The sequence below is a fragment of the Micropterus dolomieu genome, linkage group LG19 (genome assembly GCF_021292245.1).
Source record: "Micropterus dolomieu isolate WLL.071019.BEF.003 ecotype Adirondacks linkage group LG19, ASM2129224v1, whole genome shotgun sequence".
Classification (NCBI taxonomy): domain Eukaryota; kingdom Metazoa; phylum Chordata; class Actinopteri; order Centrarchiformes; family Centrarchidae; genus Micropterus; species Micropterus dolomieu.
In genome coordinates, this window is record NC_060168.1 from 5716265 (window position 1) to 5733026 (window position 16762).

Consider the following 16762-nt stretch of genomic DNA (forward strand, 5'->3'; position numbering starts at 1 on the left):
GCTTCATTACACTGGCTCCCAGTATGTTTTAGAATTGACTTTAAAATTCTATTGATTACTTTTAAAGCTCTTCATGGCCTCTCGCCTTGTTATATTTCTGAACTTTTAGTCCCATACACACCAGCACGTACCTTGAGATCCTCGGGCAGAGGTCTGTTGTCTGTTCCAGAGTCTCGACTGAAAACTAAAGGGGACAGAGCGTTTGCTGTCAGGGCCCCGAGGCTCTGGCACAGCCTGCCCGAGGAAATCAGGTCGGCTGAGTCAGTGAACTCTTTTAAGTCCCTTCTTAAAACATACTTTTATAGGAGAGCCTTTCCCGATCTTATTTGACTTTATTTTATCCCTTTTATTTTATTGTATTTTACTAATTTTATATTAATTTTTCATGCTCTTATCTTGTTTTTTTTTTTTGTATTATTCTTTACACTTGTTAAAGCACTTTGTAACTTGTTTTTGAAAAGTGCTCTACAAATAAGGATTATTATTATTATTATTATTATTAAACACATTAAACACACAACATTAACAAAACAGACACTGCTCTCTATCAGCTCAGTGTCAGCATGGTGTATAGCCTACTGACTTCACAACCAAAACTTGGTCTCATCCCAAGGTGTCAAATACCGACGCTTTGAGAAGCCTTACAAAATGGCGGTATCGGACGCCCTGGGATGAGATCAGGCTGGCTGCACGGTGCCCTAAATTTTAATCTGTAGCCTTAATATCAGCTACGGTAAATAAATAAGTAGCAAAGTAGTGCGCCAAATGTAGCAGAGTAAAAGTGAGTGATGATGACGATTTTTCTCTTAAAAACTACTCAAATAAGAGTACAAGTATGATGCATTAAAATTACTCTGACAAGTACAATTTACTCAAAAGTTACTTGAGTACCTCCAACTTGGTTGAAGATAGGCTACTAGAAGCCGTTTTGTCCCTCATCCAAGAGACTTCTTCAGTTCTGACTGACTGACAGGGAAACTCAGCAATTTAACCACTGTGGGATTGTTAGTTAGGATCGTGGATACTGCTGGTTCGTTCGTGCTCCTGGCTGTGGTAACGACAGTCGTCATGGTCATTAGGACTACCCATGGCCAAGACTGAACGACCATCGTTAGTATCTTCACCTGAGGCCAAGAGGAAATGCTTGTTAAGTTTCTTGGGAAGTGATGGTGAGACCCCCTCCTCCGTTCAGCGACGGCTTCTCAACCCGGGTGAAAATGGCTTCCTTGACACTTCTTTCAAACCATCCATCTTCTCTGTCTATCCTTCAGATGTAAGTCTTGACCTGAGGAGTTAGCCCTTCTGTGTTGAGCCATGCGTTTGGTGCCCGACATCTTTAAATAAAATTAAATACGACATCTTCCTCCCATCCACAGCCGCTGTACAAGTAGCGGGCACTGGATTTATAAACCTGCTGCTGCGTTGGTTTGACTGATGGGAGAGCTACATTTTACTCGTTTGCGTACCGGGACTTTTTCTTGTGTACCAGCACTTCTCCCAAGCTATTCTTCTCTGCGCTCTCCATATCGGGTTCTCTGGGCACTTCGCGACTCTCACCTGTTCCTGTTCTCCCCTGACTGCTATTTTCTGTCAGCAGAGACAGCTTGGGTGCCTCTCATCCAGCCACATGCAGGATGTAGCTCATCAAAGTCACTTTTCGTGAAGAGACCAAACTTTTGAAATGTTAAGCTCGTTGTTCTGTATGGATGGTTTTTATTATTGAAATGTTAGTACTTTGTACACAAACAAATTACAGAGACTAACCACCATGTGTATTTATCTTGCACAATTACTGAATGACGGACAAACAACGCACAAAAACGCAACTGTTTTGTCCAACTGGAATTATTATTATACCATCTGTAAGCTATATTGTAGCCTATTCTATGATCTGAACTTAAAATGAATACACTAACATTAGCCCTAATGAAATCTTAACCACAGTGGTGTTTTGGTGTTTCACGAGTAAAAAACGGTTTTACTCGTGAAACATTTGTTATTGAATTGTTGAATCTCTCAACTAATAGCCTAACATTCTTTAAAGTGCAACCTGTATATTATACTAACATTACAATATATAATTTAATTTTATAATATTTAGTAATACACTAGATACATGACGGTTAGCAGCTTATAACATAAACATGCCGAGACAGATGAAACAAATGAAACAGCACCAGAACTTCCAGTATGTGCATTTGTTTAATCCCAATTCAATTAAAGTGTGACTGTGAACTAAAATCAAACACTACATTGTAGTTTATGTGAAAAATTGTGTTGCAGGTTGATTGGTGCGCCCCTAAATTTTCTGTAATGTAGGCCTACTGGAGTAGAAGTAGAAAGTTGTATGAAAATAAAACACTCAAGTATAGTACAAGTATCTTTACGTTTTAAGTATCAGAGAGTTGATGTATCAAGAGTTGTGACACAGACTTAGAAGCCCACATAGGTCTGTGTGTTCTCTGTCATGTTATATCTGTAAAACAACACTGCAGAAATAAACACTGCTCATCCCCTGCATGTAGGGCAGATGGAAAGTAATATTACTTTCCCAGTAACTAAGCAGTGTAACGGATTACTTTCCCAAAAAAGTAATATTATTACAGTAATGCTGCATTATTGCATTACTGAACACACCATCCTTGACGTGAATGCGTGACTGTATGGCAGCTCAGCGGCAACTGGGCTTATATTGTTCATCAGCTGTTAGCCAAAAACTAAAGGAATAATGAGGGAGAGAGGCTGTATGTAGCTACTGCCAAATCTTGTGTCACAGCGTAAGATGCAAAGAACATTGTTGTCCGTGATAAATGCTGTGCGACAAGCTTTCAACCTAATTTATTGAAGCATCTGCTAAAGCAGCACAGCAACGTGAAACCGGCTGCTGCACTCGTCGGGAGAGAGTGGCGTGCAACGTAACGTTTTTAAAAATACTGAATAATAGGCTACTGCTCTTATAAATACATATGCCAGTTCAAAAGTAGGGATTTACTTTATTACATTTTATTAACATTAGGCTATAGGCTATGTTTTGTAAAAATCACTCTCCTTGCTGCTGTTATGAAGGGAGTGTAAAATAGGTTAAGTACTTGTGACCTCTTTTTTGGATCAACTCACCATCTTTATTTCCTCCAAGCTTCTCCTCCTCCTCCTCCTCTTCATCGTCCATGTCTCCGGTGCGGCAGCGGTAGCCCTTCTTCTTCAGCAGGTGGCAGATGAGGAAGCCGAACAGTCCGGTAAGGAAGAAGAGGAAGACTACCACAAAGATCATGTACGGCGGGGGATGCTCCCCCACGCCTGGGACTTCTAATTCAGTCATATCATTAATTCTACCTGAGTTTTGGAGAGAGACAGAGATTAGATTTAACAATTTCCGAGTACCTTCAGCATTTTGAGTTTCAACTCAATTGAGGTAAGACAGTTTTAGTTAGTCCTCATTCCTTTTAGATGCTTTTAAGGGCTACAACTTGGATTTAGGGCTAAGGTTAGATTTAGGTTTAGGTAAATAAAATAATGAGACACTAATCTGTTCAATGGATGTATAAACTGGGACACTGAAGTGGAAAAAATACGTCTCATATTTTTGACTACGTATTACAGACACAATTACTGAGAAATAAAGAAAATGATAATTGTTTCATGGTTTCCAATGAATGATAAGGGAAATTGAAGCTGCTAGCAGCTTTGAGCAGATTTGAGCATGTAGATCAGTGGTTCTCAACCTTTTTTGGGCCAGCGGACCCCTATCCATTATCTAGGTCCCTTACCGCCCCCATCAAAAAAGATGTTTGCTATTTGCCCTGAATATTGTTGATTTTTTTTTATTGTTACTATTGTTATTAAAAACATGGAAAAGGTAACAAAAAAGCCATGTGAAAAGTACTTATATTTAACTAATAAGTGGATTTTCCTCCCAGAAACTGGGTGTGAAGCCAGATACTGTTTTCTTGGATGGGGCACTTAATACGTGGGGGGTATGGGGGTCCTCCCCCAGAAGATTTTGAGTATTAAACACTTGATTTCCTGCATTCTGGTGAAAGTTTCTCCTCCAATTTCTGCCTTTTCTGCACCAATGTCTATCTGTGGAAATGTCTAAAAATTCAGGTGGCAGGTGACAATTCAAAATATATTACAATAGAATATAATGTAGTGAGGCTCTCAGGCATTCTTATTGCTTTTAAATATTTTTCTCCTGTAGATCAACTTATTTAATATCATCCCTGCTGAGTCAACACACATGATTAAGTCTTACCTCCTCTTTTGTGGGGAAGTAACCTTTTTAAATTTGTTTGTGGCCTCTTTTCATCTCAGTAATAAATTAATCCGTTTTAATTCAGTTATTGACTGGACTTTATTAGCTCATCTGTTAATAACTTATCATAACTCAGTGTTTCCCACAGAATGATAGTGTAACTTTGGCGCAGATACAGCATGCTAGCCTTCACAACCCAGCTGTATTCTTAGCTAGGCTCCTTACATGCTTGCTAATAACTTTTAATAGCTGGGTCTCCGACATTGACGGCGTTGTGTTGGACAGATTTGTGCAGCTGTGTTAACGAGGGAGAGAGGGAGAGAGAGCGAGGGACGGATGAGAGAGACAAGCAAGAGGATTTGCTGCGTGAATATCCGCTGCCTGCAGCTCAAATACGATTTTATATAGGCCTAGTAAAAAAAATCGAAGATCAATGTGTAGCACTGATATTGTGGCAGGCCGCCACAAATAAATGAACGTACGGGAAACACTGTAACTTATCTGCTCATGTTCAAACCTTGCTGTGATCAGACAGAAAGCTCACGAATAATTCCACACATGTTAACTTCAGCACCTCTGATAAAGTGCCGCTTACAATCCCCAACAGAGCAAGACAGGGCTTCAGTTTTTAACGTTACATTTTTATAGCCTACTGAAACTACAGTATATGTCCGCTTTGGCACAAACTGTCTGCGACTCACAGCGCGAGGTGGGTCCACGTCACTCGCTGGTGTCGCAGCGAAGTTGCTTTCAGGGTGAGTCCGACAGCAGAATATCCCTCTTATAAATGTGTAACCACTGCGACAACAAGATGTTCACAGTGTATTCCTCAGAGAAAGAAGCACTTTTCCACCAAGAAACAGAGCGTCAATTTTCCAGAGTTTACACAGTAAAATTGTGGATAAAACTTTACAGATGATACTCTGACTTCCCATTCCCGTGAAGGCAGCACGAAGCTGCACCACAAGTAGCTGATGGAGAAGAAATTCAGTCTCGTCCAGTCGCAGTGGGCTAAACTGGCAGGTTTTAATGTGGCAGACCACGGTTTTTTGCAAGTAGTTTAAAGTTTAAACTGTTATTGTTGTGAATCTTAAGCGTAAACTCGCCTTAGAATTTCCAACCAACAAACCCCCCCCCAAAATATTGCCTCCAGCGCCCCCCATCGTCCTCGGAATGCCCCTGGGGGGCGGTACCGCCCCCGTTGAGAAACACTAATGTAGAGTAAAGTTGAAATGACTTCCTGTTTCATGGCAAAGCATGGAACTTTACCGCCACGCCATGGATGCTTTACAACATGGCATCATCAGTGGGTTTTCTGAGATAGTTTTGAATTAGATTTAGCCAACCTGCAAGAAGTTGTTCATCACTGCGTAAATAGTCACTTTCTGCTGCCAACATTTGGCGCTATGACTATGGGTAAAAATTAGGTAGTAGATGTGTTCAGAGCGGGACGCTTATCAAACATGTAAAGTTTGATGCATATGTGAGCATTGTTGAAGTTACAACAACTTCCTGTTTCGTGGCTAATCCTCAATTTTGGATGCCACGCCACGGGCACACCTTTCCACGAAAACTCACCGTTTGTACAATTTTAATCGTCAGTGGGTTTAGAGTAGACAGCGAAAATCTGAAATCGGTCGGACTGAATCTCTAGGAGGAGTTCGTTAAAATACAGAGTGTGTAAATCATTCAAAAATGACCATAATATTCAAAATGGCCAACTTCCTGTTGGGTTTAGGGCATCACTAGGGCTTTTTGGTACGTCTGGATATGATGCATGTGCCACAGAAATTTCGTATATGTAGGTGTTGCCAGAAGGTGGCGCTATGACTATATGTGAATGTTAGCATGTAGATGTGTTCAGGGTGTGACTCTTACTAAAGTGTTACATTTTGTACAGATCTGAGCATATACACTGATGTTACAACAACTTCCTGTGTCATGGGAGAGTTTTGAAGTTGATATAGCCAACTAGGAGTAGCTCATAGCGTAAAACGTGACCTCGTTGCCAGCAGTTGGCGCTATGACTTTGAGTGAATGTTGGGTTGCGGTTGGAAAGTTTTCCACAGTGTTGTCCACCTTTAGATGGCTTGCATTAAAACAACACGGGGCGCAGTGTCAAAGCTTTTTGTAGACCATCTTCAGACGCATAATTACATTGCCTAGAGAAGGGTTAGGGTTAACCATGGGTTTAGACTGCACAGCGAAAAATTTGGAGTCAATCGGACTAATTCCTGAGGAAGAGGTTAAGGTATGAAGTCTGTAAATCGCCCAAAATGATCATCTAATCCAAAATGGCCGACTTCCTGTTGGTTGTTTTGCCACGCCCATGAGCTGGAGAGTCCAAAATGGGGGAAGCCATTGTAGCTCATTAGATTTGTTGTAACATTTATTATTTTTTATTTTCAAAGGAAGGGTGCACATTAATGAACATTTCTGCTAGCATCAATGAAAATGTGCCAGATTTAGCCTAAAGGCTATTTTTTCATCTGTAGTCCCTGGTCAGTACATGTCAATTAAAAAAAGACAACAACATAATCATTAAACAATAAGAGAACTTTTAGGATACAGTATACTACAATACAAAAGACAAACATTATGTTTTACAGACCAGGTCAAGAACTGTAAATCAATTATGAGTTGACAGTAATTTATTGTAGAGTGTAAGCTGCTGTGCTTATGCCTTGTCATTAAAGTGCAGTTTTACTCAGTAAAGTGCTGTTCAAACATTAAAGTGCCATTACATGCAATCAAGTCTAATTTAAAGTATTAAAGTTCTTTATTAGTGCATTAAAGTGCTGTGCCTTGTGCGGGACCACACTACAGGGTGACACTCCAACTGTATGATCCATCAACAAGGGGCCCCACTGACTTGCAGAGTAATGGCCGGTCAATGCACTTTGAAGCCAGAAATTTGTTTATAAATATATTTGTTTATTTATTTTGTCACACATACCTGAATTAGCCAATTAGCTTATACTACTGAATGGCTTTATTTGTTGGTATTTAATTTACGTTAGGTTGAAAGGCAGTATTAGCTTTGTAGTAGTTACATTAAAGTAGAATATGATATATGGTGAATTTTGATAGCTGAAATTAATGTTATAAATATTTATTTTATATATTTAGCTTGTTTCTATAATGCATGCCTTGCAAAAGACTTTTCATGAATATTCAGTTTTAGGTTTAAGTTGTTTGGGGGGTGTTGTTTACATAATATACACAAACTATTATATATATATATAAAAGAAACCTAAAAACTTTGCATCACCAGATACTAATTAGATGTTAATATATTAAGACTGCCATTCCTGAACACATCTGCAGACATCTAAACCATTTTCAGCTCTAATTTCTTTTCATTTTTTACTTTTTCTTTTTCTTTTTTGGCAATAATAATCTATACTTATATAGCCTATTATCCCTAATCTTATTTTGAAGTACTAAGACCTTTTTTAATATGGCATTTGTCTAACTTTTCCCAAGCTATAATCTCTCCTACAATTTTGAATTGCAAAATACAATGACCTTGTAACATCTTTTTTATGCTGATAACTGGCAAATAAATAGTTCTTACCATTTTCCTGCACGTTAACTGTGGACACATCCATGTGAAAGTCAGCATGGTCAATGTAAAATGTGCCAACGAAACACGGGAAAAAGCTGTTGAGATTTGGTTGATAAACAATGTAAAAATGTGCACGTTGGATAAAGAAGCGTGTTCGTGGACAGCGTGTACCCCTCCTTTATAGTAGAGGTTCCCTTTAGCTCCACCTTTTCTGTCTATCTACAGAGAAAGAAGGAGGACAGTGACAGTGTATGAGAAGGAAAAGAGAAAACGAGGGAACCTCGTCATCATTGTTGTTGATAAAACACATGTAAACATGCAGGAGTCTAAAAAATGACCTTAGTTTACACCTATAATACATTCTGTACATAATACATGATATTGATTATATGTATATACACATGCACACACACACACATTGTAGACTATGAGTTAACATGCAGCAGCTTATCAGTGTTGCCCTCCTGGTGGCTTATCAGCATCCATTAACGCCCCTCACACACACTCAAACTCACACAGACATACACACACTTAAGAGCACTTGTACCCTCTGAAACATCTTAGGGTGGTTTATCATTGATAATACATGTCATTAGCATTCACCACTAAACATCTACAAAACAACTCGTTTTTACTTCACAGTCTTTGTGAATTCAAATAAACATTTGGTGATACTTCACAGTGTAAATCAGTCAGGATTTAGAGTGCACAGAAACAGCGCTGGTGAAAATTACTTATGACCTCCTAATGCATCAGACTTGTCTCTACACTGGTTTTATTAGATCTCAGCGCTGCATTTGATAGTCTCCGAAGTAGAATGGGAGCCAGAGCGTTCAGCTATCAAGCTCCTCTCCTGTGGAACCAGGTTCCAGTTTGGGTTCAGGAGGCAGACACCATCTCCACATTTAAGAGTAGGCTTAAGCATGGTGTTACAGCTGCATCGCGGTTGCCAGAGCTAATTGTGGCCATTCTAGTTAATGCTTGAGTCCACCAGATGCGGCCACAGCGCATCCGAGAAGCCTCCCAGACCGGATCTCCGCACTGCAGAGAATAGGTAGCCAGTCCAGTTTCTGACGGAAGCCACGTCAAGCAGCATAAAGCAGATTGAACCAGGCAGGAAGTGAGACGCAGCATAAAGAATGCGGTAAATTTTCAAAATAAAATTGTAAAACATCAATAAACACGGTTAAAACAGACAAAAAAATTTTTTAACAACGTAGCCTACTTAATCATAGCAGAAGCACAAAAAGCAAGCACTCATTACCAAATCAACAAAATCTAAACATGTGAGCAAAATCAGGCTGGCAAAAACGCTCAGATTCTGACATGCCCCCTGTGGGATATGCAGCCGTGCAGACGTCAAGAGCACAAAAGCACAAAAAGAATAAATTAACAAGTCAATAATGTGGGGTACCGCTTTGCTACTGAAACACTTATGAGAAGCTTCCAGTGGATGTTGACACTGGGCTGAGGATGGAACAAAACTGTGGTGCAGTCCTAACAGACGCTGAATCAATAGCGCTCTTTCTCTCCTTCAACTATGGTGCGTTCCATTTGACATGGGAAGTCGGAATTTCCGAGTTCAAAGTTCAAAATTTCAAAGGGAACAGCCCCTTAAATTGGATTTCCGACTTGGGAAGTCGTGATCCAAGATGGCTGTCGGGGTATCAACAGTTGGTGAAAGCTGTATTTTATACTGTTTATTAGCACTTCTGTGTACTTGTGACTCATAGAAATGTTCGTACACAAAGTGCTGTCCAACAGCTGTCTGTGGACGTGTTGCTACAGTGTTTAGTGTGAGTAAATACCGCACAATTCATAATAATGAACCGGTGAATCAATAGCTAACCTGGCCATTTGTAAACAATTGCTGGCCGAGCAGTGTTGTCCGACTTGTTAACTGGAACGCCATTAACTTGGGTGTGACGTCATTTCCAGCTCCGGCCTTCAACTTCCGAGGTAAATGGAACGCAGCAGCAGTCGAGGCAGATCGCCACCCACCCTGAGCCATGGTTCTTCGCAGGATAAGTTGGACAACTGTCAGTTTCTCTCTGACTCCTCCCCTCCTGAAGCAGCTTGTCTGACCCACCGTTAATTTTCTCATTCATGCTGTCAATATAAGCACTTACGTCTTTAGAAACATCAAAATACTAGGTAGATAGGCTATTAGTTTTTTACCCAAACATGATCTTGAATGTGCTTTTATGATCAATCTGTCATCAATGTATGGACAGAGAGTTATCTCCAGACATTGTGGATTTATCCTTAGCACAGAATAAAATCTATAGGCTACACTGTCCTTTATAGTAACACTGTGGACACAAGGAAGCTGTCAGGTTACCAACAGTTGCACTGAAACACTTATCGTTGGCTACATTCCAGCACTTAATCATTTATTAATGAAATCCAAGTCTGGTAAATGTTAAGTTATAGATCCACTCCTATTTTTTAAGATAAATGTCATGGTCCGCGTTGGCACCCATCCCTTTTCTGTTGTGCCACCTGATTAAAATGGAGGCTCTGCTCTTTATTTACCCGTTGCCATTGTGAATCATAGTATCGGAGCTCCATAATGGGATTTTCTTAATGAATGATAAAGTGCTGGAAAAAATAGGTTACAGGTCTATTTATTATGCTGTAACCTGACAGAACAAAATAGGCTAACCATACATCAATAACACATTGATGATCAAAAGCGGTCATGTCAGAGATCATGATTAGTTAAAAAAAAAATCTAAATCTTTTTGCGTTCCAATCCAAAAAATCTTCATCACTTCGCGTTTTCCTGCACACTTACTCAAAACAATCTCAAAAACACAAATTAGGTGCAGAAAAAATAAAGCGGGTTCAGTTCCTCAGGCACAAAACAAAACAAAAAACGTTTTACTAAAGAAAATAGTTTAACTCTCAGAGTCAAGACAGTCAGTCCAGTCAGCCAAATAATCCAATCCGGGTATTTCTGTGTGGATACAACATTTCTATGCATGACTTTTGCCTTACATGATGCATCATCAGCAATAACATGAGTGCCATCTGAAAATTATTTGCTGTGGGAAGGCTTGCAGTCCCATCCTCAAGTGAAGACTTGTCCACATTCCAAAACAGGCGAAATTCGTCCAAAGGACCCAAATGTCCATGGTCATGATCACAAGACACACACACAATGGAAATCTACAGTCTTATACAAAGGTAACTAATTTAACACCAGACAGCATCTGAAAATGTTTCAACCTGTCAAGTCAGCACAAAGTTCTTAAAAAGGCATCTCAATATTTTCATTAAATCACATGGCCCTGCCTTCAATTGGGCTCATGCTAAATTCATTCATTGTCATCTCCTACTGTATTTTTTCTTATTTACTTACTTTTAGCAGTTGTTTGCAACTGGCTAGGTGCTGTGTGTTTTGATTGAAGACTTCAGGTAACATGCGAAACATTTCTTCAGTTCAGAGCACTCACCTTTTCATTACACATATTGAATCAAATAAAGCCGAATTCACAAGTTGACTACAGCCATTCCTAAAATATCTCGTTTTATTCTATTCTGGTAAGTAAACCTACCGACAAGTCAGAAAAAATTCAGGTGCAAAAGTTTCCAATGGAGATTGGCGTGTCGTTTTTACTGCAGGATACAGAACGTGTGTATCAGGTCTACAGAATAGCCTAAATATAGTTACGCTGATTGGCTGCAACATCCTCCCCACCCAGCGAATAAAACCTAAACTACGCCGTCATCGTGTGCAGGCACATTGTGATCTAACGTTACCAAAGGAAAGCCAAAGTCATTTCACTGAGCCGACATTAATCACACTGTGACCGTCTGCATCCTGAAGGTGCGTTAAATCGTCGGAATACTCGTCCTCATGCACTACAAAACAGACATAACTAAGATACTCACCTTCAGTCCGGCAGGAATATGTCTCCAGTGTTCCTGCTGGTGAGATGTTGTCCCATGGCTGCAACGTGCTCCGTGTCCTCTGGCCGGAGTAGGACGATGCGGCTGTCTGCTGAGGAGGGCAGAATGACAGGGAGGCTCTGTTTTTTTACGCCATAGGCTACTGCTATGAGGGACCAAAAATGACATATCTATAAATGACTAAATAAATGCAGAAATAAATAGTTAAATGGAGAAATAAATTAAAATTAAATGTATTTTTGTAATAAAAAAGGCTATTTCTGTATTTATTTATGCATTTCTACGTGCATTTATTTCTGTATTTCTACATTTATTATATATTTATTTCTACATTTATTTATATATTTATTTCTACATTTATTTATTTCTGTATTTTCACATTTATTTATTTCTGTATTTCCACATTTATTTTTCCCTGTGCCTGGGTGGTGCCAACATCAGCCTGAAGCAGGATTGGTTAGCTGACAGAAGCAAGTGATTCATCTACGTGACACAAGCCAGCTACACAGTAGATTCCTTTAGTCAAACATATTCAGTGTCAAAGTACATGGATTCTTCTATGGTTATTACAACAACAGCTAGAGTAAGATTCTTCCACTGTTGGTGTAGTGTTTCGTATTTAAAAGACTTGATGAAAGAATTACACCGGAAAGCCCCATCCAACTCCTTCTCTGGGATTTCAACCTTCAACCAACAGGAATCTTTTTACTGCGCCATTTTCCTTGTCGAAAGTCTGTGGTAAGTGTCTCCAAATTACTTATTAAATCGTTGTTTTGCATTTCAATAGAAGCCACATTGTAGAACAACTTAATATTGATGTCCACCTACACTGCAGCTGGCTGTATGTCTTAAAACACAGAATTCCGAAGGGCGAACGTGACAGAGTTGATGGCTAACGTTAGCTCCAATGTGCCATTAAATACATGAGCAAAGCCCTTAAAGGCAAAAGTACTGTGAAGTCCAGTTGGTAAATATTCATTACTAAATGTGCAATAAAACCTTTACATGTAAAAAGCCTGCTAAACAATCTTTAAATTTTTTAGAGAAAAAAGCATTTAATGCACCACAGCAGGAGGACCTTAATGTAACTTAATGCCTTTAGCTTTGCTAGCTAGGGATGGGGATCAAGACCCGGTTCTATAAGATCAGGTTCCAAGTTTCTCAAAACCCGAAAATTCAGAAGCATAACATTAAATACAGCTAAAGTTTTCCAATCTAGCTTGTGCTTTAATGCAGACCTCATGTCTGAGATTGTCATTTAAAACTGATTTAACTTGAAATGTGATGTTACGCCCGGCCTAAGGGAAACCTGAACGCAACATGATGTCTCCTCTCTTTTCCCCACTCCTCCGGAAATCATCAAAGTACCACTGAATATTCAGTCTGTTAATACATGGATTTATCTACAGCTGGAAAAGCGCTGTGAGATAACTGTTGTTGTGATTTGGCGCTATATAAGACAGAAAAACCCAGACATCAGGGAGAGCTAGGCCAAAATAACAAACAAAACCGGTTAACATGTGATGAATAAGAAAACTAATGTTATTGGTGCTGGCACCAAAACGCTGTCTTAAACTGGCCCGGGGCTACAGTGTTACTGTTCAGGCTACAGCCTCTACCTGCTCTGTGCCGGCTCCTGCACACACACACAGTGGCCAGCGGAGGGCGAGGCCGCGGTGACCACCGTGTTAGGAAGGGAGCTCTAAACTACACCAGTTTACCACTGCTACACTCGTTAGTCTAAGTATGTGCAATAAAACTTTTGTGACTAAAATGATATTACTTTATCAATCCACCTGTGTGCAGTGTAAACATGTAGAAAGTGTTATTTTAATCTGCTCCGTTCTCTGTAATCCTCTGTGTGTTATACAAGCACAGCTAACGTTAGCTTGGCAATTAGCTAAATGTTACAAACAAGCTAAATTGAAATCAGTATGTCTGTAACATTAGTCTGACTGTTTAGCTTAGTTTGCACTGTAGCTTAAAATGTGGCACACCGCTGTAAACTCAGCTAGTGGCTGAGACGAAACAGCTGCTCTTTTCTACCAGGTAAGGTTACCTGCTGGCAGTAACGTTAAATAACTGCAGAGAGAGGAGGAGGAGGACAGAAGGAAAGACTGAAACAGCCTGATATCTTCATTCTTTGTAAACATCACTCAGTACTGTGGTGTCAGATATTGGCTTTATATTGACTTTGCTGTTGTTAACATTCATTTTGCTGCTCTATAAACAGCATTTAGTTGTATTTAGAATATTTAATATAAACCCTATATTGAATTTATAAACTCCCAGGCAGCCAATATGCGCACTACAATATTTTTTTATTTATGGAAAGTGATCATCTCAATATATAACAACCTTATCACAGATTTTCCTCTCATCGTACAGGCCTACCTCACGCCCTCGTTCGCTTCATGTCTTATTTGGTCTGTTGGTTGTTTGCTAGGATGGCTGAACACGCAAAATGGTCAAAGGCTCGGATACATTTTATTTAAAGCCAGAGATAGTGCTCGCAGTTAATATTTACAGACTAATGAAGTGTTATAGGCTGCGGTTGTGAACGCTGGTTTGAAGTCAGTACATCAGAGAGCAGTAACTGTGTCTGTTGTGGTAATGCTAATAATTTAAATATTATACACACACACACACACACACACACACAGTAAAATCATGCTTCAAAACTACTCCTACTTTCTGCCATAATGTAAATATTCAAGCTAATATTAATGCACAAGTATTCAAAATATGGTCAAATGCAATAAGTGAATTGGAGAAGCTACTTTTTTGATAAAGGTAAAATGTGTCAAAAAACTGCATCTTGATGAATTACTGTAGCCAGGAGGTGCTGCACGAATATGCTCCTCTATACAGCTCCTTAATCAAAATTGATTTTAAATATGCATTGTAAAAATTTGGAAAATCAATGTGGCGATCAGCGTTGATAATTATCCAACTTGTAGGCTAATTATGGGAAACACTGCTTTCACTACCACCCCCCTTCCCAACAAAGCAGTCTCTCCCGACTTTTTAACTAATATCATATCCAGAACAGCAGCAAGGAGTGTGGTTTTTACAAAGCATATAGCCTAGGACTAACGTTTCTTAACGCCACCAGCTGAAATTAAAAAAAGCAAGTAAATCCCGACTTTTAAACAGCGGTTTTACTGCACATCCAAGCATCAGTGACAGTAGCTGCTGGAGTTTCTTTCTGTAAGTTTCACGTGGCTGTGCTGCTTCGGCAGATGCTTCAATAAATCAGATGTAGAATTGCTTGCGGTTGTTGCTGTTTGCAACAGACGACAATGTTCTTTACATCTTAGACTGTGACACAATAATGGCAGTAAGCTACTTACAGCTGTGGAAAGAACGCCTCTCTCCCTCATTCTACATTCTTCCTTTAGTTTTTGGCTGTCAGCGGACATGAACAACAAAGTCCGGTGCCGCTGAGCTGTCGCACAGTCGAGGATTTACGTCAAGGATGGTGCGTTCAGTAACGAGTAACGCAGCGTTACTTGCCTTAGTAACTAGTAATAATATTACAGTTTTAGAAAAGTAATTAGTTACACTACTTAGTTACTGGGAAAAGTAATATTATTACTAGTAACGCATTACTGTCCAACACTGCTGAAGAAGTAGCACAGCAACCCAGTGCTGGTTTATTTACTATCACATCTGACAACGGTAAACTTGATTCCCATTTCTTTCAGAAAAGACCCAGTTATACTTTGGTTGTGAAAAACCAGCACATGGTGTTTATTTGTTCTCTCCTCCCTCTCTCTGCTGAACTACACTTAGATTCCAAGGGGACAACCTCTTCCAGCTCTTCCCAGTCCACCAAGCCACTGTTGTAACCAACTCAGCACTGTACGTTTCAGCTTGTGGCTCAGATGATACAGTCATCCTGGATGAGGAATGAAGCGCTTCCAGAAAACGAGAGAAGGCTCATAATGATGTCAAACATGTAAGTTGGTCTGTAAAATGTATTTATTGTGAGAGCCTCCTTTGCACAGTTTTTTGATTAGTAGCTATTTCTGTAGATATATTTACTGTACGTTCATGATTATTTATTTTTACTAAATATTGGCTTTTCTTCTACTCCTTTCACAGTTAATTGAATCTGCACTGACCATGAAACCTGGTGGAGGTCGTATCAGGTGGTTAAAGGATAATCTCAGGATTTTTAAACCTGGGCCCCATTTTCACATATTTTGGTGTTGGAATGACTCGTAGGTACAGAAAGTTTTAAATCAGCGAAGTAGATGGATTCCAGGAGACATTCTGTTTTTACAGGAAGCTGAAATCTCAAACACAATTCTCACTCTAAAATCTCCTGACACACATTCAACACAAACACACAGCAGGCACACTTCGGCATCACAACTCTCTCAGGGCTTATTTGGTAGATTTTGGTTAGTAGATTCCAAATGATGGCATGATAATGACGTTTGTTATGGGCTACAATTCTCCCCTGGAATGCACTTTAAACAACAATTTCAGTATTTAAAATGAATGTGCAGTTAAATAGCGAGTGCTAAATGAGCTGTCACTCAAGAAGAACTACAAACTAAACCTTGAGGTTAAATGTGTAAGCTGGACATGCTAAAGTAGAAAATTGTAAAACCCTAGAAAGTAGTTATTTAGATTTTTATTTCAACAAAGTGTTTGGCAAGAATAACACTTAAAGTGAGTAAATGTTGGTGAGTTTTATGAATTGCATGAGTCAATGAAAATGTTTAACACTCATGAAGGGTGAATTAATTGTAAAACACACTCCGAATGTTCAGACTTACTGCTGACTTTAGTGAGTAGCTAACCTTGTAGTATTATAGACAGTTAATTCACACAATGGCCTTGAGAGGGAGGCTGCTGGCAGACCTGCTGGGGGATGTGGCTGACCAGCTTGAAAACAGCAAGTTTCAACTGTTACATCCAGTGCTCCCCATTCACATGTTGGCGTGTGTATTGGTTGGTACACACAAGGAGGAGGCTGGCTTGAAGTTTGAAGGAGAACATTAGCACAGTGGCAT

The 16762-nt window shown here is 39.6% G+C and overlaps 1 protein-coding gene and 1 long non-coding RNA gene across 4 annotated transcripts in view; one reads left to right on the top strand and one right to left on the bottom strand.

Moving 5' to 3' along the window:
• The window catches only part of rell2 (RELT like 2), a 28092-nt gene extending 16270 nt beyond the window's left edge, over positions 1–11822 (bottom strand). The window contains exons 1-3 of one of the 2 annotated variants that reach the window (XM_046029699.1): positions 11718–11822; positions 7830–8039; positions 3118–3333 (exon numbers count right to left, since the gene is read on the bottom strand). In XM_046029699.1, the coding sequence (XP_045885655.1) occupies positions 3118–3333; positions 7830–7863 (250 nt within the window). In that variant the 5' untranslated portion in view covers positions 7864–8039; positions 11718–11822. Of the gene's footprint in view, positions 1–3117; positions 3334–7829; positions 8040–11380; positions 11424–11717 lie in introns of those variants that run through there. The other variant, XM_046029700.1, reaches the window with a different exon arrangement.
• Positions 11823–12275: 453 nt separating this feature from the next.
• Positions 12276–16734, top strand: LOC123958127. Of its 2 annotated transcripts, XR_006822003.1 has the most exons (4): positions 12276–12318; positions 12433–12473; positions 15531–15696; positions 15843–16734. It is a non-coding gene; the product is annotated as an uncharacterized LOC123958127 (long non-coding RNA). The 2 variants fall into 2 exon arrangements; XR_006822004.1 differs by lacking the exons at positions 12276–12318; positions 12433–12473 and adding an exon at positions 15165–15216.
• Positions 16735–16762: the final 28 nt, after the last annotated feature.